General features: G+C 41.7%; 1 protein-coding gene across 7 annotated transcripts in view; it reads left to right on the top strand.

The window, feature by feature from the left end:
• The window catches only part of si:dkeyp-115e12.6 (centromere protein F), a 33,006-nt gene that overhangs the window by 1,567 nt on the left and 10,127 nt on the right, over positions 1-21,312 (top strand). For 6 of the 7 annotated variants that reach the window (XR_009769182.1, XR_009769183.1, XR_009769180.1 and 3 more), the window contains exons 2-18: positions 496-681; positions 1,390-1,586; positions 1,660-1,763; positions 4,119-4,180; positions 4,286-4,532; positions 5,971-6,164; positions 6,577-6,702; positions 7,198-7,326; positions 8,827-8,949; positions 9,399-9,534; positions 10,578-11,842; positions 12,349-13,050; positions 13,463-13,716; positions 14,379-14,439; positions 15,036-15,522; positions 15,700-15,831; positions 20,372-20,520. Coding sequence is in view for 1 of the 7 variants with exons in the window: in XM_061685533.1 (XP_061541517.1) it covers positions 520-681; positions 1,390-1,586; positions 1,660-1,763; positions 4,119-4,180; positions 4,286-4,532; positions 5,971-6,164; positions 6,577-6,702; positions 7,198-7,326; positions 8,827-8,949; positions 9,399-9,534; positions 10,578-11,842; positions 12,349-13,050; positions 13,463-13,716; positions 14,379-14,439; positions 15,036-15,522; positions 15,700-15,818 (4,368 nt within the window). In the remaining 6 variants the exon portion in view is untranslated. Of the gene's footprint in view, positions 1-495; positions 682-1,389; positions 1,587-1,659; positions 1,764-4,118; positions 4,181-4,285; positions 4,533-5,970; positions 6,165-6,576; positions 6,703-7,197; positions 7,327-8,826; positions 8,950-9,398; positions 9,535-10,577; positions 11,843-12,348; positions 13,051-13,462; positions 13,717-14,378; positions 14,440-15,035; positions 15,523-15,699; positions 15,832-17,773; positions 18,957-20,371; positions 20,521-21,312 lie in introns of those variants that run through there. The other variant, XM_061685533.1, reaches the window with a different exon arrangement.

Here is a 21,312-nt window from a genome sequence, read left to right as displayed (position 1 = left end):
AATGTCCTTGTAACTGTGAGAAAACCGATTTGTAAAACATCAAACATGTTGAAAAGGGGGATTTTATTTTCATTCCTCGAGTGCTGGCAAAACATTGAGTCACAGCTGCCCCAGCGGTGACAACAGTGTCTTCCTTGGAGATCAGTTCCATAACAACATAACATACACACACACACATCGAGAGGCACAATGACAAGAATTCCCTCTCGTGACACACACAACCATAAGTGGCTTATTCAACAGGCGTGTTCATCCTGGTTTTGTGTCTCTTTTTTTCCTTCAACTCCATGTCCAACAGCTGACTGTCAGGACTCTGAGGACAGGCTAATTCCTGGTCCTTGTGAGGGAGGGAGGGACTACAATAGACTAAGCCAGTGGTTCTCAAACTGGGGATGCGCAATAAATTATTACGCGTTATCCCCTGGACTAAACAAATAGTCGTGCATGTACAGTACACAAGGCTAAAAAGTACGGTTCTTTATTGCTCCCGGTTAGGCCTAAGCAGAGAGAGACACGGAGATGAGCTGGGCCGAGGAGGACTGGACCGCGGGCCTGTCGGGACGGGTTCTGCAAAAAGTGAAGGAGCTGCAGGCCCACCAGGAGCGTCTGTCCAGAGAGAACAAGCAGAAGCAGCTGAAGCTGGACAACATCCACGTTAGCCACAACAAGCAAAGTGTGAAGGTACAAGCAGCCGTTGTGTAGAACGATGTTTCCCAATGTTTATTGAGCCAATGCACATATTTTACATGAGAGCAGTGATTCTCAAAATGTGTTACGAGAACCACTAAAGATACATGACAGAATTACCGAATTAAATACAAATTAAATTGACAACATTTAAAACATGAAAACTGAAATACAACCAAACGTATTAGAATGGCGTACAGGCTACAATGTTTACACATCCCATTAAATTTTTTTATTTTTTTTTCATCCAGTAGGCTACAATACATTTTGTTGCTCTGAGTGGTATATTGTTTTTACTTTTCATGAACAGTAGTAGCAGTGGGAATGTAAATTTTCTCACTTTACAAGTTTAGTAGATTTTTTTTAAGTACATTTCAGTTGGATTTAACTTAAGTAACTGCAATACATTTGCAAGAACTATTTGTCATCCGTCTTTATTTAGGTCTTTTACTAATATACAGCAGCAGCCTATTATGCTTTGTGCTGATTACAGGGTTCCCACAATCAAACACTTGATTTTTAAGCTTTAAAAAAAGTTCAGTGCCACTACTTCACAATACTTAGCAGAATACAGTCTTGATCTTGAAATATCGTTCTCACAGGGACAGATATTAAAAGAATGTAGCCTCAGTTTGCAACGGAATTTGGAATTTGATGTCAGAACGCTATCACAGTTTATCATCTCTTCTGGTCACTTCTAAGTACGAGGATGTGCGTGGGGAGCTCCAGGCGGTGCGCAGGGAGCTCCAGAGTGTCCAGGAGGCTGCCCAGCTGGCCGAAACTGGCGGTCAGCGCCTCACCCAAGAGCTTCAGACCAAACAGGCCCAAGTGTGCTCCTTGGAGGGCCAGCTCGATGCCGCCCGGACACTCAACAACAAGCTCACCCAGGAAGTTAAACGGTACAGTGGATCAAGTTAATGAGGTGGCATGACTACATCTGGTTTCATTGATTCATATTGCCCCTCCTTGCAGACTGGAGGCAGAACTAGAGAAGTTGCAGAACAGCAACAGGTCTGCAGACAACACTCCTTTCTCCACACCCTGCTGGAGTACAAGCTCACCGAAGGAACACCATGGTACACCCCGAAAACAGATCCTGAGCCCTGTGATGTAGGGTAGAGCCCGACCGATAAATCGGTTATAGCGTAGTACCGATAACTCGACATCGGTCATATAGTATGTAACCGATGTATTAACTAAACCGTTTTGCTGGGCAGCAATTCTGTCGCGCTACTTCTGTGTGTCTGTGTTCTACTCTGCCTCTGTGAGTGTCTGGCCCCTCCCCCTAAGACGCACACAAACACACACACACATACACAGCCGAAATGCAACCAAACATAGAATGACACTTTTAGCCAGTTGTGTAATGTTGGTTCAAAAGGTGGGGGCGCAAATATGTTTTGTGGTTACCCCGATCCCCCCTGGATTATTTATGGATTTAATTTGCTTAATTATTTATTTATTTACCTACCTATCTACCTACTTTAAATGCATCAATTTGGTATACTTTGAGGGTCACGTGGAGAACATTCCTTCATTTTCCGTACCGCTTATCCTCATTAGGGTCGAGGGCATGATGGAGCCTATCCCAGCTATCTTCGGGCGAGAGGCGGGGTACACCCTGAACTGGTCGCCAGCCAATCGCAGGGCACATATGAACAAACAACCATTTTCACTCACATTTACACCTACAGCCAATTTAGAGTGTTCAATCAACCTACCACACATGTTTTTGGGATGTGGGAGGAAACCGGAGTACCTGGAAAAAAGTCACGCGGGCGCGGGGAGAATATGCAAACTCCACACAGGCGAGGCCGGATTTTGAACCCGGGTCCTCAGAACTCTGAAGCAGCTGTGCCTCCACGTGGAGAACAATTCTGCACAAAACAAGAGTCTGGAGCAGTGGTTCTCAAAGTGTGGTATGGTGCAGGCCCTCTAGTTGCAGGGGTGTCAATCTTATTTTTGTTGCAGACCAAGTTAGTTATGGTTTTCCTCATTGGGCCCTTAAGCCAATGAAAACCATATAAATGTGTAGTCACCTCACCATGTTATTTCATATCCACAATTACCCCGGCAATAGATTGTTACATATATTACTATATTTAGAGGAATTTAATTTGAAATCAAAAGTTATGGAAAATTGTGGCAGACAAATATTAAGTGTACATTTATTGTTCAATTTATGTTAAAGTGGCAGTAGACCCACTTTATTTTTTTTTATTTTTTTTTGCAAGAATAAATCATCTGTGCCACCACTATTCAACACACAGTATTCTCGTTAATATTGTGTTCGTGGAATAAAAATTAAACAGAATAATTCCTCAATCTCAGGGGGCTGCCACTTTGGGCAACATCACGCTCTTCTGGAGATCGAGATTAACATCACAACTGCCCCCCCGAACGTAGCCAAACCCGCAAAACAGATTAGCAGACTCCTTGTGTATGCTGTGTGACATAGTTTCAACAACATTTTAGCAATTTTATATTCTAGTTCCCTTTTTAAAAAGGGATTTTGTGAAAGAAAATGCTTGTAATATCTTTTAAAAGTGAAGAAAAATTGCATCAAAAGAACAAACGTAGCAAGAAACATGACGTACACACATTTTAATTGCTTTAGTGGGCCACATAAAGTGGTGCAGTGGGCCGGATCTGACCTGCAGGTCTTGAATTTGACACGGGTGCTTTAGTGGTACTTGAAAGAATCACAGAATTAAATGCATTTATTATTATTTTTTTTAATCCAGTGCAATACTTTTAAGTGCAGCTGTATTTCACTGCTATGTGCAATACGTTTGAATTGAATCACTCACGTCCCGAAGCAGTTTTGAAGGGTTCGTTGCCTCCTTTTGCGAGCCTGTCGCCAATGAGATCTGGCTTGGTCCATGAGAATCACCTGCACCGATAAACCCGTATTGAAGCAGGGCAGCTGATATTGTCTCTTAAATGTAGCTTTCTTTTTCTTGGAAATAGTAGGTACTTCTTCTTTCTCATCATTTGGCCTTTTCCACCTTTCTGAAGAACCGTTTACAAAATCTTATTTTTTTTACAACTCAGTTTGACTAGCTTTTGGGCTTCCGTTTTTTTTTATATATTGTATGAGGTTTGAACTTGATTTTCTATGTAGAACTTCTTTCAGATTCTGCCAAACAGTCAAATATTTATTGTTCAGTCTCTGTGAGCGACGCGGTACCCCAGTGGTTGGAGATCGCAGCTGTAATGCATTCATAATGCGATGTAAGGTCCCATAAAAACAGAGGTTATAAGTGAAATCCCAGAGCTCCCATTCTTTCCCAGGCTTTCTCTCCCCATGGCCTGAGATGTCTTTCCTCTTCTGTCCTAAGACCACTTCACTGTCTTCATTCCGCTTCGGCTTAAACGACTCATTCGTTCCTCACAGAATCTGTTCCAAATGCTGTGTTTTTGTCCTTCAGGGAGCCGAAAGGATGAGAGGACGGGGCAGAGAGAGGAATCGCAGTGCTCACTACACACCCGAGTAAGTCGGAGCGTGATATATTGTTGAATTGAATTGTGAATGTTTTTCCATTGTAGTGAAACTTTAGTTACTTTGGGTGTAAAATCTGTGTCTTTGTTTCATCAGCGGCTCCAGTTCTCAGACGCCTCGAGTCCCTCGTTGCCGCGGCAACTCAAGACCCCGCCCCGCAGCCACCCGTCCGACCAATCGGACTCTTTCGCCGCTCCCTCGGCTGTTTTTCCGTGGGAGCGGGACGACCCCAGGCCAGCGGCCAGGAGGCCATCTCCGTCTTCTCCCCTGACGCCCGGTGCTGACCACCAGTCAAAGCAGGAGACGCCTGAGAGGGAGAAAGAACTCTGCACACAAGCAGACAGTGAGTGCGGATTCAAAATGATTAGCAAAGCCCTTGCAAGACTAAATTGTTTCCCAATGGCACGCCGTACTTAGTTTTGATTGATTTGTGATGAAAAATACACCCAATAATGTTTTGAAGGAGACATACAGTGGTCCCTTGAGATGCAATTAACCAAATTTTTTTTTTTTTTCTATACAATTTTTTTTTACCCCTAGTGAGGATAACCGGTTCAGAAAATGGATGGATGAACATGCAAGCAAAACTGTTCGATACAAGCACTGTATGGTGGCAGTGAAATCAATTCAACTCATTTCACAACAAGCAGCAGTTTGGCAGATAGTGAGCAATTAAAAAAAAAAAAAAAAGAATCTTCAAGACTCCCAGTTGAAGGTTACTGTCAAACTAAACATAAAACAAAGAGTATTGAATTGATGGCTCTCTAGAGACCCAACTATTTATATACAAGACCTCAAAAGTAAATTGTCCGTTATAAAGTATCTCCTGACCCTCATTTGTTGTTAAGTGTGGAAGCAAGGATTATTTTATGGCATAGCGACTGTAAAATATGTCCAGTGGATTGTGAAGTTACAATACAAGCCATTTATGAAAAATCTGCCACAGCACTTTCATTCTACATTATGAAGAAATCAGAGACTTTGCCACAAATTCCTGCATGCTACCTTCTCTGCACACATAAGGTCTGGTTCAGTGTTGACCTACGGTGTGTGTGTGTGAGAGTCTTTTTATTATGTTCCCAGCAAGATACTGGTAAGATAAAACCTGCTGCTTGTTTTCTCAGATCAGAAACATAACCTCTTTCTACGTCATGCCAGGAATGTTTCACTACTGTTACACCTGCATGATAAATTAACTGCTGACGTAACAAAGACCTATTGATATCTGTGTACATGGGACAGAACACAATGGTGAATGAGTAGCTCATTCACAAGGCCATTAGGCCAACATATACATTTGCATGCTGGTACACTGTTGGCACTATTTGACGATAGTTCCTGTTCAAACACATTCAGTGGACACTTTACTATTTGATGCAGAAACACATCCCCCATTTCTTTTTTTCTTTTTTTTTTTTTTTTTTTTTGGGCAATGCAGGGAGGACTTTTTAATAACCAGCAAATAGCTGAAAAACTGAAAATATTGGAAATTATGATGTCACACTGTTCGGGACTGGCTCGAGACAGTCTTGGGTATTTTGACCAAAATTCTTGACCTATGACACATTAAAAATAGACAATATCTGCAGTAAATTAGCATATGACGGCCAGCACTTGCTGAAATTACGCTCATCCAGTGACTTTGTGTTTGTGGTTACGAACACAAACACGAAGCAGCGGACTCTCTTAGCAGCTCAAGCCGACTGAGGAGGAAGTCAGGGCGGTTTGGCCGTATCGCAAGACACCGCTGTGTTAAGTAGTGTCTCTGTTCTGTCCACCAGCGTCGTCGTTACAAATGAGGCATCATGCGGCGTCTCTGGAGGAACAGTTGAGTGTGAAGACGGAGACGCTGAAGTCACTTCAGTTCGAAATGGCGCAGGGCAAGAAGAAGATGGCCGCCACAGAGCTCAGCCTGCAGAGGGCGCACAACGAACTTAGCGTGGCGCACACGCGAATCACTCAGGAGAGCGAACGGGTAACAACACACGTACTAATAATGCTAGTAGTGGTGCGACTTACTCCATTTAGTTTGTCATTCACTAGTTGTCCTTTCATTTGTTAAATCCAGTCTGTTCCCACTGAAAAGGGAACATTTCCCTCTGTACTATTGTCCTAAGAAATCAAGACATATTGTTGAGAAAAACATCCCCTTTGTCCTGTTAGGGGCCGTAGAAGAATTCAGAGGATGTGTGTTTGCGTATGTGTCGGAATAAGATGCGATTAACACAATGCTTTGCTCTTTTCAAAATATTCTGTAGAGAACCCTTGTCAAGGTTATTGTTTGACTACAGTACACATACTGCATGTGCCCTGCGATTGACTTGTTAACAATCGCTGGGCTCAAGCACTACAGAAAATGGGTGGATGGGTACTTTGTGTCCCTCCAGGCATTGGGAGCTGAGCAGAGGCTCAAGCAGCTTCAAGAGGAGCTCAAGTGTCAGCGGCAGAATGCCGAGAGCAGTCGACTGCATCATCAACAGCGCACGAAGGAGCTGGACCAGCAACATCAGAGGGTAAGGTGGGACTAGGCCATCGCTCTTATTGTGTCATTACAGCTTAAGACAGGGGTGCCCAAGGTCCGGCCTATTACGACTACTACTAATAATAAATTGCTTTTTGTATAGAGCTTTTCGAGGTTTAAAAAGATGCAAATAACTATTCATAACTAAACAAGTAACAAAATTTCTCTTCATGACGCCCTGTGAATTCTGCTCTGTGTCAAAGGTCCGATTTGTGAACATGTCATTGCAAGGAACCGAAAAGTATGTTCTCAGAGGCAAGTGAGCACTGAGCTTTACGTGTCACATCCTGTCATCAGAAGGTCGGAACAGAGATACAGAGACAGGAAGAGTCACAGAAAGGCATAGAAGTGGCCATCCTTGGAAATGTATCGCTCGATTTGTGGAATATGTAAATTTTGCCATTGAGCTCCTTGTTTGTGAACAGGACACTGAACACCATTGACTTAAGACGTTACCTCACACATTTGCTTGTTTGCTCGCATTCAGGACCTGCTGGAGCTTCAGAAGGAGAAGCAGTGCGTGGAAAAGCAGCATCAACAGGAAGTAAATCAACTCAACCGGGAGCTGCAGCAGGCCAGGACACTTCACAATGCCCTGCAGGCCCAGGCTGACAAGGTAAGTGCAGTCAGTCCAATACAAGCGCACAAATGTTCCTGCATCGACAGCCGGTTGTCCGCTGCTGCTGTTTTCTACGAATCTTTTTTCCCTTTCACACCTCCTCGCTTATCTTTGCCAAAGGTCAATAAACTTATCTAATTTCTTCAGCCATGCTTGCGTCTTTCCTTTGTGCTCGCCCTCTTATTCACTTTGGCTCGCTCTCATTTTCTCGGCGTTTTCCTTCTACCTCCTCTAATCACTGCCCGTTCCTTTTCCTCTTCTCACGGTTTCTTCTGCCCAGTGGAAAGGTTGATCAGCAAAGGTAAAGGCGCAGAAAGCATTGTATTGCAGCGTGACGTCAAACCATAACTCATTATCGTTCTCAGTCGTAGAGGTATGAAGGCATGCCCGGGGTGGAGATGCAAGATGTTTTTTCAAGCGTATTGCATGAACATTTGTTGTGATATTTATTGTTGTTACTCACACATTTGAAGGAACTCTCTGAGTGCAGGTGAAACTCATGATTTGGATGCAAAGAATCGTAATGAGCATTAATCGTGCACTTTTATTCTTGCCATAGCAAGTTAGGTCTGCATGTGTTTGCTTTCACTAATCCCTTTTTTATTAGTTTTTTTTTTTTGGTAAAAATAAATAGTTGGAAACGCAGGGAATTAACACATCTTTTGTCTTGCTTCAAAGTACATTGCAGTGGTGCTTTGAGATCCAAGTAACTCGACTTATGAGGTTTTGAGATAGGAGCCATCATTTGGTCGATGTTTTTAATTAAATTTGTATTGTATGTTTTTGCTTTGACTGTCGAGTGCAAACTTGATACACAAGCTTTGTATAGCAGTTGCAGTGACTCAACTCACTTTGCAAACAGAAGCAGTTTGGCAGAGAGAATTAGTGAACAATGCTTCAAAAAAGAGGCCATTTCGTGCCACTCCCAATTGTTTACTGTCAAACTAACCATTAAAACAAAGAGAATGACATGTTGTGTATTTTCAAAACACTTTGCCTTAAAGGCTACTAAATTAATGCCACACAAACAGTGCGGCAAAAGACGTAGACAGACAATATAACAATACTCACAGGCATATATTCTTTATCCCCTGCTAAGAACGACTAATATTACTGCCGTACTGAGGACCTGGGACCGTCTCCATTTGCAGTATATCCGTATGTCTGTTTTATACCTTGCCTAGGTGGCCAAGGCGTCCTCACTGTTCTATGTAATTATGTCATTACTGTATTTAAAAATAAAAAATAAAAAAATACAGTATTATAGAGTCCTATTTTTCGGGGGGGGGCTAGATGAGATTAATGACATTTTCATTCATTTCAATAAGGAAAGATGATTTGAGAGTAGTGTTTTGCGTTTCGGGCGTGTTCAGTCTTGTCTCCAACAACAGTCATTCATTATTGTTCTTTCTTTTAATGAAACCTTTTTCCCATTGTTTTCACACCTTCTCCTTTGTTGTTTGTATTCAAGTACCTGATGCCTATTTGCCATGTCAGCTGTCTCAGCAGAAGCAAGTGCTGGACAAAGAGTTGGAGTCTTTCAAGGAAAAAGTCAAATTCATAGAAGGACAGCTGCAGGAGAGTCAGAAGAAAGAGACACAAATACAAGCAAAACTGAAGGTAAAAGACAACAACGCAGATCCAAACTGGCCTGCGTGCATCAATTATGCATTAACTGGACAGAGAGAACTTGGTAAATTTTTAAACATTGTCTTAATGTATCATATGTGCATCTAGGAGGCGCATTAAGTGCATATTAAATAAATTATAGCAGGCAATTGTTCTATTTACGATAACATACAAGAATGATTAGGCTAAATTTTTGTACTTGTTAGGCATAAAAAATCCACAAATCACTTTGAGTGAATAAAAACGGGTGTAATACTAAAGGACAATAAATATGAAATACAGTACAAGAGTTGTGTCCAAAATTCAACCCTAAGACTGTTGAATTTGTTTTCATACTATGCATTGTGTAGGTTAACTGCATTCTGCTCCAAGAACACACTTAGAGTTCGGCTCGGTCGCTAAACAGGCTTTAGTTCCGTTTTGTTTATATTTGCCATCAGGAGGTGACGCTCGGTGCGGAGGGCGTGGCAGTTAGTCTGGAGCAGAGCAAGAAGAGAGAGCAAGCAGTGGAAGATGAGATGAGCAGACTGGCAGGGGAACGAGCGGATGCCATTCGTCTTCTCAAAGAACTGCAAGGTGTGCCAACTACACTTACTACACATGAGAATCAGAATACTGTACATAACCCAACAAAACGCTGACTACTAATAATGACTCCAGGGATTTTTCTCCCTGCAATGGGATGTAACATTTTTAGTATCATTTAATGTCCTTTGGCAGAATCCACTCACCCAATCAACTTGTGTTATCTGTATTATTTAAATTGAAATTAATTTAAGTCGTAAATGCATGTTTAACTGTACATAGAAAAACATCATCTCGCCCATTCTGCCACCTGCTGGTCAATAATATACAGGGTGTCCCCCAAGAATTTACTCACTCTTGACTTCTTGGGGAGAAGACTGTTTTCTTTTATGCCATTATCTTGAATTTAATGTTATTTTATTTAATTAAACTTAACAAAATATCTGAATAATTGATTTTGGCGATCACCCTGTTAGTATACAGTAACTCAAACAAACATTTTGGATTTAAAAAAATTATATTTAAAAAAGAATACATACCCAACCAATGACCAATATTACATTTAAATCAATTAGTTTTGAATTTAAATTAAATTCAATATTATTCAATTATTGCTTTGATTTATAAGATAAAATTCCTAATTGTTTCTGGTAATGTTTCTGATGATAAGTTATGAAAGGACTAGGCAGTATAATGTCATTTGGAGAAAGTGACTCCAATTGTCTTTATTATTGTTGTTGTTTTTGAGAAAAGAAAACACAAATACAAACAATAATAGAAGAAACAGCATGGGATGATCCATCACACAATAAACATTCAGTCCACACTTGCATACATCATTATGCTCATATTTCCATATTAATTATCTGTCTTGTGATGAAGTTTTTCATATCTGCCCCCCGTAAAGGCGCGTTGTTATTATTATTATACACAATCAGCCCTGGCAGTTAATTTGCAACACCTATCAATTTTATATACAATGGGGCCCCATTTTATTAATTAAATGTTCTTAGTCATTTTTATGTTTACTCTATTTATTAACTAAAAGCTATTTTTTTTAAAATCACATGTGCAATATTTGTTTTCTCCTATAGAACAAAAAGCTGCTCCTCTACCAGAATGCACACAGCTTGTCACGGTTTCTCCCGTCGGACAGAGTTTCTCATCTCAAGCCTCCTCTCATCACACTCTCTCGTCCACGTGCACCAAGCGGCCTTCTGCCCCCCGAGCTGAGCCGAGGGGGCTGAAGCAAGAGGAAGAGGTCCAGGAAAAAGCCGCTAATTCCATATCTTACCCGCCTGACAGAGAGCCTGGAGAGGGCATTGATTCTGAGCACATCACTGCAGACACTGAGTGTTCCCACCGACGAGGAAACTGTGAAGAGAAGGAGTCCTGCGTATGCAACAATGCCAACAATGAGGGCGAGAATGGCACAATAATTCTCGATACTCTGAACTCTGAGCAGACGATACACACCGAGGACCTCCAGAGGGAGAACGGCGCATTGCGTTCGGAGCTGCGCGACGTGCGCGAGGAACTCCAGAAACGACTGGACGACCTGGAGGTCCAGCGACGTGCCGAAGCGGAGGCCAGGACGCGTCTGAAACAGCTGAGCCGTAAACACGCCTGCCAAGGGGTGGGGAAAGAGGAGCAGGACAAGCAATGGAAGGCTGAGTTGGAGAGGGAGAAGACCGAGAACGACAGGTTGAGGAAGACTTTGGAGGAAAGAGAGGAGCAGGACGGGACGAAGCAGACACAAGAGGACCGGGAGGCAGAAATGATGCAACTCAACTTCCAGCTGAAGAAGCAACTTGGGGAAGTCAAACTCCAGCTGGCTTTAGAACGAGACGGCAGAGAGAGAGAGAAAGAGGAGCTGACACAAATCACCAACGCGGAGAGAGAAGGAAAGCAAGAACTGAGCATCAAATTGGAAGAACTTACAGCTCAGCTTGCCGAGCTGAAGAACGGTGGAGCTCAAGAGTCTCAATGCGAGGAGAAACTGCTAACCAACGGCCCGCTGACATTCTTGCCGCTCTACGCTGACCAGCTCAAGTCCAACGTCATGATCTCAGATGAAGAAGTGCCGTCACTGGAGCAGTACGCCGTCTTCTGCCAATCTACCAACCAGCGCAACGCGCTAGTTTCCCAGCAAACAACAATGGGGCCACAACTGTCACATGAGGGACAAACGGTGCCAGTGGGCTCTGATTTGAGAGACACCTGTTCAGAACATCTCCAGAAGGACAAGTCTGCGTCCTCCAACTTCACCAAGGAGATTGAACGACTGAGGAGACAAAATTCACAGGAGACGGAACGTGCTAACCAGCTCCAAGTTAAACTGACTGCCCTTCAAAACCAGGTAAACGGAAAAGTACTCAATTAGAACATGCGACACTGCTACTTGGTCAGTTGTAACTTTTATGTCAGTGGTGGGAAGTAATGATGTACAAATACTTCATGACTGTACTTAAGTAGATTTTTCTGGTATCTGTAATTGAGTATTTACAGTGTATATGAAGAGTCTACACACCCCTTTTCAATGCGTTTGTGATGGAAAAATGAGACCGAAATGGAAAAAATAACTCAATCATTTAGGGATGGGAAGTAAAACGAAACTGAAATAATGTTTACTCAAGTGATACTAAAAATTGTGTGTGCCTTTTCCTTTTAATTAAGTAACAAGAGTTGAATCAGTAGCTCTACTTTTACTAGTCTTTTTTAAAACTACTTTTTAAAGTATTTATACCACTACCTAAATGCAAAGTGTTTTGTGTACTTTCTTCATGGTCTCTTATTGGTATGAAAATCTTCATGCCTTTTTAAAAACACTCATTCTGCTTCTTCATCAACCTTTCCCCGTCTCAGTTGACCAGTCAGACCAAACAGCTGACCGCGGGCTTTGAGAAGCAGAGCCAGTACATCTCGGGACTTCTCGCTGAAGTGCAGGAGAAGGAGGGCGCCCTCCTCAGCCAGGGAGAGGAACTGCGTCGCTGCACACGAGAGCTGGACACACTCAAGTCCGAGAGAACGAGAGAGGAGGGAACGGGAAGAAAAAAGGGAAACATTTGCAAGGTGGAGCATGAAGGCCAAATGGAGGATGTTCTTGACTCACTGGGTTCCTTAAATCTTAAATCTTTCACTTCAATTGCACTTAGCTCACAAAATGACTCGGTTCAACAAACACACGATCCAACTGATGTCGGTGCGACTGATGCTGAAAAAACAATTCCCAATCAGGTGGACAATTCAGCGGTATCGACTCATCCACATGGCTTGGGAGGCTCTGATGAGGCTCAAAGCATCAATGGCTGTGCTTTGGCAAACACCGAGGCTGTGTGCGGGCCAGATAAGGGACAAGTACTGGTGGCTACATCCCGACTCGCTCCCCAGCACAAGGATCAAGTTCTCAAACAAAGTATGACTTGCATCCTCTCTGAAGCAAGCAAACTGGTACCAAAGCAAGAGTTGGAACGTGACGCCCTGCCGACCGCACCCAGTGTGTCACTTGACATCACCTCAGAGACGAGTGGAAGTGCTGATGAGATGATCGACTATCTGCAGACACGGGTATCCATAGCTTTAGTGTTGAAGTTTCAGAGCCCCAGACCTGAAATGTGTGAATGTGTGTGGCTAACGGGTTAGCGGCCAGCCATCTTAGCTTACTCCCACATCACTCGACAGGTCAGGCCCCTCCTTTCAAAGCCACACACATTCAGATTTACAAATACTATAGTGTAGAACATGAGGATGGTGGCCCCAAGTGGACAAAAAAAAAATTATACATGTACCTCACATGCATATTTTGTGTTGGTATTATGCATAAAGCTTGAAAAATATATGGTTGCTACTTCCGGGAGGCGGGGGGGGGGGGGGGGTACTAGAACATACCACCGCGTTAAACGAAGGGACTACTGTACTGTATATTGATTTGGTCGTAACAAATAGAAAGTGTCTGTTAAAGGCATCCCTCCATGTCCAGGTGGTGGCACTGCAGAGGGAGCTACAGGAGCACTCGAAGGTGGCCCAGCAGCAGGCTGAAGAGTTGGCCATCTGGAGATTGGCTTCTCAACCCTCCTCCATGTTGGATCAGGGCCTTCCCAGCCAAGGGGCGCAATCTGAAACGCAAACGCAGCACGGCGATATGGGCCAGAACCCAGCGCTGGTCGTCAGAAAGGATGAGGTGTTGCTCTCTTGCGTCTCCAACAGGCTGCAAGGTCGCATGCTCTCCGCCAGGTACAACAGATAGCTTGAGTGAAGTGAATTTTAAAAAAATTGAGCAAATTTTAAGTTTTTGGATTAAATGCATTATACGCATTATAATGCCTCAAGGGTCCTGTAATGCCCTCGCACGTGGGCAAGGAGAGCCGCGGTCGCCGACGTAGCCGTGGATTGAACGAGACAAACAAATACAAAAATAAGAACACTCGCTAGACTCTGTCTAGCCCCTGATGTCGCTCACTAGGCCACGCCCCTTAAAGGCACATATCCTACACACAAATACTACAGCACGTACGGTAATTGCACTTTACAAAACCAGTTATTTTCTTCTGTTTTTATAAAATACAGGACTTGTTTTTTAAAACGCGTAACAAAATTTGCCCGTCTTTTGGTGGCTGAAAAAGATTAATAATTAATTGTTATTAATTATTATTATTATTATTAATAATAATAATAATGTCATGGGACCACCGTGCTTCCTTAATTAAGTACATAAATTAATGAGATAAAATGCATGCTGTATCAAAAATTGAGGTCAATTAATACTACTCCGACTCAACTCGAAAACAGAGCTGTCGGTTTAGATTATACAAATAAATGTTTTCGTAGACGTTATCTTATGAAGTTTTGTCCGGCAGCTTTTAAATTAAATGTATTATTGTTGTTTACACTTGAAGCATGCAGCAGCCGAACCTGCCTGAGAGGAGCATCCAACAGCCCCCGGTTGACGTAAACGAGGTAAGCTACTTAGGTTATCACTCACACGAACACGCGTGTCGCTCACTTCCGAGACTCCTCGTAGTTTACTTGAGGCGATGATTTGAAGTTTTTTTTTTTTTTTTTCCTGTTAAAATAATTTACAGCACTGTAAATTCCCAAGGATTGGAAAAGACAATACAGATATTTAATTGCATAGAGACACCGCCTCTCGCCCGAAGTCAGCTGGGATAGGCTCCAGCACGCCCGCGACCCTGGTGAGGAGAAGCGGTTCGGAAAATGAATGAATGAAATACATTTGATTAAATAATTGGTTAATTCATTATAATTATATTCATTCATTATAATTATCATAATTATATTAATTATAAGTGACTATATATAACTACAAAATGAGAATGTATTGCTGTTTTGTTATTAAAATTAACTATTTTACGTCCACAAATCCACTGGCCCGTTTGTCCATTTTAAAAAAATCTAGTGTGTCCCTTGAGCACAAAAGTTTGCCCACCTCTGTTATTAAAGTTGCTCTCCTAGACAACCGGTATGGGATTTATCTTACCTTCATCTGAATTAAAAAAAAATTTTTTTATTGCCACCATATTTTTGTGATTCAGCCATCAGAAAAGGAAACGCAGCCTTCAGGAACATGTTCAAGCCCAGATAAGGAGTCTGAACATCAAATGGGCCAGGAACATGTCAGCAAATCTTCCGCACAAAATTCTGATGGCGACTCGAGCGGCTGGAGAGCGATCAAAGACTTGAGCGCAAGCACCAACATGGCCAGAAGTGTCAGCACTCAAACACGGGAGCAGTTGTGCCTCGGTGGCACTGAGGCGGCCCCTGAGCGCCACTGTGTGCACACGCAGACTGACGCTGAGACCGAGGAGAACGAGTTAGACGACGCTTCCCCTCACATAACTAAAACTCCGCCATCTGCGAGACCAGCGACGGGAGACAAAATGCTCTTTTCCTCTTCCTTCCCCATCCCGGCTGACCCGGTGCGTCTGGCAGAACGGATACGACGAAACAGGACGCAGCTGTCTGCCGCTTTTGACGACACTGAATATGAACCTTACGGTCTCCCGGAAGTTGTCATGAAAGGTACTTTCTGTCCATTAATAATCTGCGGTTCGGGGAGGGGGTCGTGGGGGGGGGACATGGCTACAGTAGATGAAATAAACAAAACAAAAAAAAGCAGTTTACAGTCTTGTATTGGACCGTTTAACATTCCATTTCCTCTCCTCATCTTACTATTTATCCTTTGTTTGTGTCCCGCAGGTTTTGCCGACATCCCCACTGGACCCTCGTGCCCCTACATTGTGAGGCGGGGCTTGTTAGGGACCGTCGTCGTCCCCGTCACTCAGAAGGAGGCCAACCCGGAGGACGAGACGGATTGATAGGTGACCGCAGGTATGTAACATCTGACATATCGGACGCTGAGCAGAATACTTTTCATGTTGAAAAAAAAAAGACAAATCCCCTAGAGCCGAACCAAAACTACTACAATATATAATCTATTGCCATAATTATAATAATAATGGAAACTTAAGGCAACATCGCCTTTTCCTGTCAGATTCAATCGCGCTCTATTTATTTTTCAGCTCGTTTAGAGCGGCTGCCAATACTTTGACAAGCAGCATGTCGATGTAAAGTGCTTAGAAATATGGTGGTGCCTTGACATATGAGTGCTATTCATTCCGGGACCACGCTTGTAACTCAAACACTGATATTGCAAATCATCTTTCCCCAGTGAAATGAATGGAAATGCCATTTGCCATTGCCATGCTGGCAATTTTTTTCATAATGAGTTTTTTAATAAGAAAAATAGCACTCTACTGTATTAATTCAATAGACTGTAAAAAATAAAACAGTTTGTGCATCATGATAATTCAATGGGCATCGTGCTGCTTGTTTTGATGTGTGCATGATTTCCACTAGGGGGCAGTATAATGCATAGACATACTTTGTGTAGATTTGTAGATGGACAGAAGAAGACCGTCGTAGCTGCACTGCAATATTTTGGCATAGGATAAATAATATATGCCTGTGAGTATTGTTGTATGCGTATGTTCTGATATAATTTGTTTAGGGTTTATTTTTAATAATTGATTAATCGGTTTATTGTTGGGTTTTTTTCATTAATCAATGAATTGGGTCAAAAAACATTTCTTATTTTCCATCACTTTATTCAAAAACAGCACATTATTTCAAATTGGCAGTGTACAAAACTGCGCAAACAGTTTGCTTCAAGAAATTCCAAGAGCTCTTAAAGTAATAAATTATGAATAATTAAAAAAATAATACAAATAATTGGTTGGTATGCGGGATGGTCGTTTCACTAACCACACCGAGCAACAACAGAAACACCCTATTGTTGACCACCCAAGGGAACACAGCCACCAAGGCATAAAGATGGGGACTTGAGCAAAATCCTATTGACAAGCTAACAGAGCTAGCGCCGAAGTAGCGATACTACTATATCTTCAAATTACGTATATTCACACACATACATATAATATAACAATACTCACAGGCGTATATTCTCCCTATTCTCTGAAAAACAAGTTATTTTTGATCCAGTTCAATCATGACTTTCTTCTTCTGGTCTGACGCCTTCTGATGAAGTTGTTTATCTGCATGCGTGCACCACGCTGCCCCCACAAGGCCAAGGTGCGCACAGCAGGAATAGGACACGCTCCAATACACGGCACACACACAGCGGCAGCACAGACTGGTGTAATAATCGTACGACGCAGCGGCTGACTGACATGACACTACGAATCGATAATGAAAGTCATTGCCAACACTTTTAATCATCGATTTTTTGAAATATTTTATCAATTCATTTTTGCAGCCCTAAAGTTGTTTAATCATTTATAATTACGCCGACCTAGACGGCAGTTTCGTCCTTCCGTGTGTGGTGTTTTTCATTGTGAGTTAGCGCTAAGATAGCGGACTTTGGTTTTACAAAGTTTATGGTTTTGGTTTAATTCTCTTTATCTTATGTTAAGTTTTACTGTAAACCAGCTGTGTGTGGGAATAAACAGCTTGAAGCACGCTTTTACCATCTAGCTCATAACTCAAATTTTTGCTCTCAACTCAAGACAAAGAAATCATCCGAGTGACGGCTCGTATCTCTTAAAAATCATAAGTCGAGGTACGACTGTATGTGGAACGAGACATTGGCTTAGTAGAACATAGACGAAACATAGATTGACTGACAAATTAAGGATTGTGTTTAAAAAGAAAAAAGTGGGGGCGCTTTGCCGTGTTAATTCTAAATGGGTGGGGGAAGATTTTCCTGGATCCTACCTTGAAACCGTAACCTCCTTGGCGGTCTCGTGCTTTTCAGACCCCTTCCATGGTCACACGTCCATACAGTGGTGGAAGTGATCGGCAGTGAAGGACAGCCTGGGCTTTTCAGGAACATTCTGTACGCCGGTTGTCTTCCGCACAAACCTCCACTGTGCATCTGATGCTTTCATCATCGCTATATTAGCCACAAATAACTTCACGGTCATGACTTACTGCATGTTTAGCAATGCACCACAGGTCGTTAAGTGATGATTTGTTACTGTTTCCACACCACACCTTTTTTTTTTTCCCCCACCAAAGAGACTATTTATGCTTCGTTAACTGTATGAACTTGTGGTGTGGGGCCCTGGTGTAGCAGAGTTTTATTTTTTATTGATATTATTATTGTTTTTTGTTTTTAAGGCCAAGGGAGCCTGTTATAAAATGTGAAATTTCTCCCGTTTATTTCTTCATGCAGCTTTATTTATGGACATGTGAATGTTTTTTAGTGAAGGGCAGGTGTTTAGGTAAACGTCTTATGTGAAAGTGTAGCGCGTGTGTGTAGCTTAGCTATGTTTTTAAACATGTCTCCTTGTGGATGGTGTGTGTGTGTGTGTGTGTGTGTGTGTGTGGGAGTAGTAGCGGGCCGATCGCCGGCTAACCTGCTTTCCGCTCCATTTATGGTGATGTGCAGCAAGCCAGCTCTCCTCTCGCGCTTTGCTTTTGATGTGCTTGTCGGTCCGACCTGTTGTTCCAGAAAACCAACTCTGTTTTATTAGCACGAGCTGCTTAATATAATCAGATAATGTTGTGTTGGAAGGGTTTAGATTTTGTCCAAGTTTAGTGGGCTGGCCTAAAAGACTTGAACACCACCCAAGATTCACTGCTGTAATTTAAGTTTAAAAAAAGGGATTTTTTTTTTCTTTTGTATTTAGATTTGAAAAGGTAGATTGGACTGTTACTACACTGTCACACGCGCGCACGCACACATTTCTTCCTTCATCTCTGTGGCATGCGTAGTTATTTATTAGCGATTGTGAACATGGCATCTTTTTGTGTATGTTGCTAACGCCTAATGTGAACATATCCCTGTTGTATCGGCTCCAAATTAAAAGATTCAACGTCTGCAAGCTGCCCTCATTCTTTGTATGTAGTCTGATTACTCAGCATTACATTGGATTCCACCGTCCGGGATGCATTGTGAATTTCTAGTCGTTCGTCCACAGGGTTTTTCCATAGTTTAGCCACATTTTGTGTGTTTGATTTTGAAGACCCGTCATAGCTTGATTTGGAACATTGAATTTTACTTTTTTTATTTTTCTATTTTATTATGTTTGTTTTTGTTTTAATTAAATTGTATCTTTTAATTTCAACTCATCTGTTAATTTTGTGTCTCAAATTAACCCATTTTGAAGGTTATGGAAAGTCTAAGAAAAAAAAAAAAAAAAAAAACTTTGTCAATGTCTTAATTTGATTAAACAAAAATCAGCTTGTTTTCATGGGGGACTGCAAAAATCAGAAAATATTTACTGTTGAGAGGCTGAAATGATATGATTTAGACAATTTTAAGTTAAACAATGGCTCTAAACCACAGGTGTCAAACTCAAGGCGCCCTGCGAAAGCAAGTTGTGCATCTCCATGTGTAAAAAATTGTTTTCCTTGACTTCGTATTTCAAAACTAGTTATCAAATAATTTTGGGGGGTATATTTTATGTAATAATATGATCAGGCTATTGTACATTTATATGGTCATAACGGCCCTCTAAGGGAAACCATAACTGCAGTGTGGCTCACGACAAAAAAATTTTGACATCCATGCTCTAAACGATTAATCGATTATCAAAATATTTGTTCCTTAATTTGATGATCGATTAGTTGCCAATGAATCGGTTGTGATACCTCTAAAATAAACATTACATTTTGTTATCATCACAATATAGTATATATTTTTTCAACAGCCAAAAAATGATATAGCGTAATGTAATTTTAAGTCACAGACATTTTCTTAATAGCCTAAATTTATTAATACTAAAAAAATATATATTATTATTAAATTATATTTTTATATTATAGATTTAACAGTATTTGTATTACCTCGCTGAACTTTTTCTTCTGGGTTTGGGTCGCTTGCGTCCGAAAATGGCAGGAGTGAGATATTTTATTCTATTGGCAACTCACTTAAAAATATGCATATATCGTAAACAATTCAGACATGCCCATCAGCATACATTGTGGCCGTCTATGATGGCTCATTTGAAGTTTTATCCGACTGCATTCGAACGACTCCCGTGTGATGACGCCTCCAAAGTATTTAAGCGGAATATCTTGATGAAACGACTCATTTCCGCCATTGCTGACCGTCCTCTCTCCCTTTTGCCTCCCTTGCTCTCGTCAACATTTGGCCTTTAATATTCCCATTGTTAAGAAATTTGGCCTTGGAGCTTCACTCGCTGTTTGATTTAATCGTCCATAAGTCTGCCTCAAAAGAGTCAAGTGTCATTTTTTTGTTTGTTTGTCAGCCCCTTTCGCCACCCCTCCCAACAAACACACACATACGCACGCACGCACGCACACACACACATATCCATCTCAGGAAATTGCGGACCCTGTAATGTCCTCCTCTTCCTCCTCCTCCTCCCTTGCCGGAGTGATGTAGGATCACAAGTATGGGGCAACACCTTCCAAGGAGAAAACACATGCACTTTGACAACACACACAGTTCCCTAGTGCTGAGTGCTGCGGGGCCGGAGAATGACACACGTGTTGCGTTGGACCAAGCTGAGTTGCAGTTTCACCAAAGTCAAGGTAAGAAAGTTGTTTCTTGATGGAAGTTTTTTTTTTTGTGATTGTTTTTTAATGTTTTGAGAAAAGTTGGCTTCTACTCTCATTCATTCATTCACTAACCTATATGGTCAGTGATGTTCGTTTTCAAATTCACGTTTCACACTTCACATTATCGCGGATGAATGAATGCTATGCGACCCCAAAACAAAGCAGAAGTCTTTTAATGCCTTAAGTTGTCGTCCACAGATAATCGTATTCACCGCTGAAGTATTTTAAGCACGTGAGTTACACAGCGCATTTCAACGTATTGCCGTTTCCGATAGTGAGCATTTTTAAAATGATTTCCTCACGTCGTTACACCTGCGCAATGTAATGCGTTTTATCAAAAATGTTGCCTTTGCATATGCCAATTAACAAGCAACATTATTGCCTTTGTAAAATCACCTTTTTTTCATGCAGCTCTTGTATTGGATAACAGATTGTGCACATGTACCTAATGAAGAAAAATTATTGCATGAAGATTGAGGTTTACATAGTTTACCCCCACCAAACAAATACTTTTCAAACTTAAGGCCTTAATTATTATTATTATTATTATTTTCTGAGTAATTTTTTTGAGGGCTTTTTTTTTTTTGAATATTTTTTTCTGTTTTTCTGACAATGTTTTTTTCCACCTGCTTTTCTGACGATTTTCTTTTGTTTTTCTGACTAATTTTTAGTGTTATCGGGACACAATTTTTTAAGTTATCGGGACACATCGAACTCACACGAGAACCTGCGAACTGCAAGTGACTCTTTGCGGACTCCGTAGTA

The sequence above is a fragment of the Phycodurus eques genome, chromosome 9, assembly GCF_024500275.1.
Source record: "Phycodurus eques isolate BA_2022a chromosome 9, UOR_Pequ_1.1, whole genome shotgun sequence".
Taxonomy (NCBI): domain Eukaryota; kingdom Metazoa; phylum Chordata; class Actinopteri; order Syngnathiformes; family Syngnathidae; genus Phycodurus; species Phycodurus eques.
This window is presented reverse-complemented; position numbering and strand designations above follow the sequence as displayed.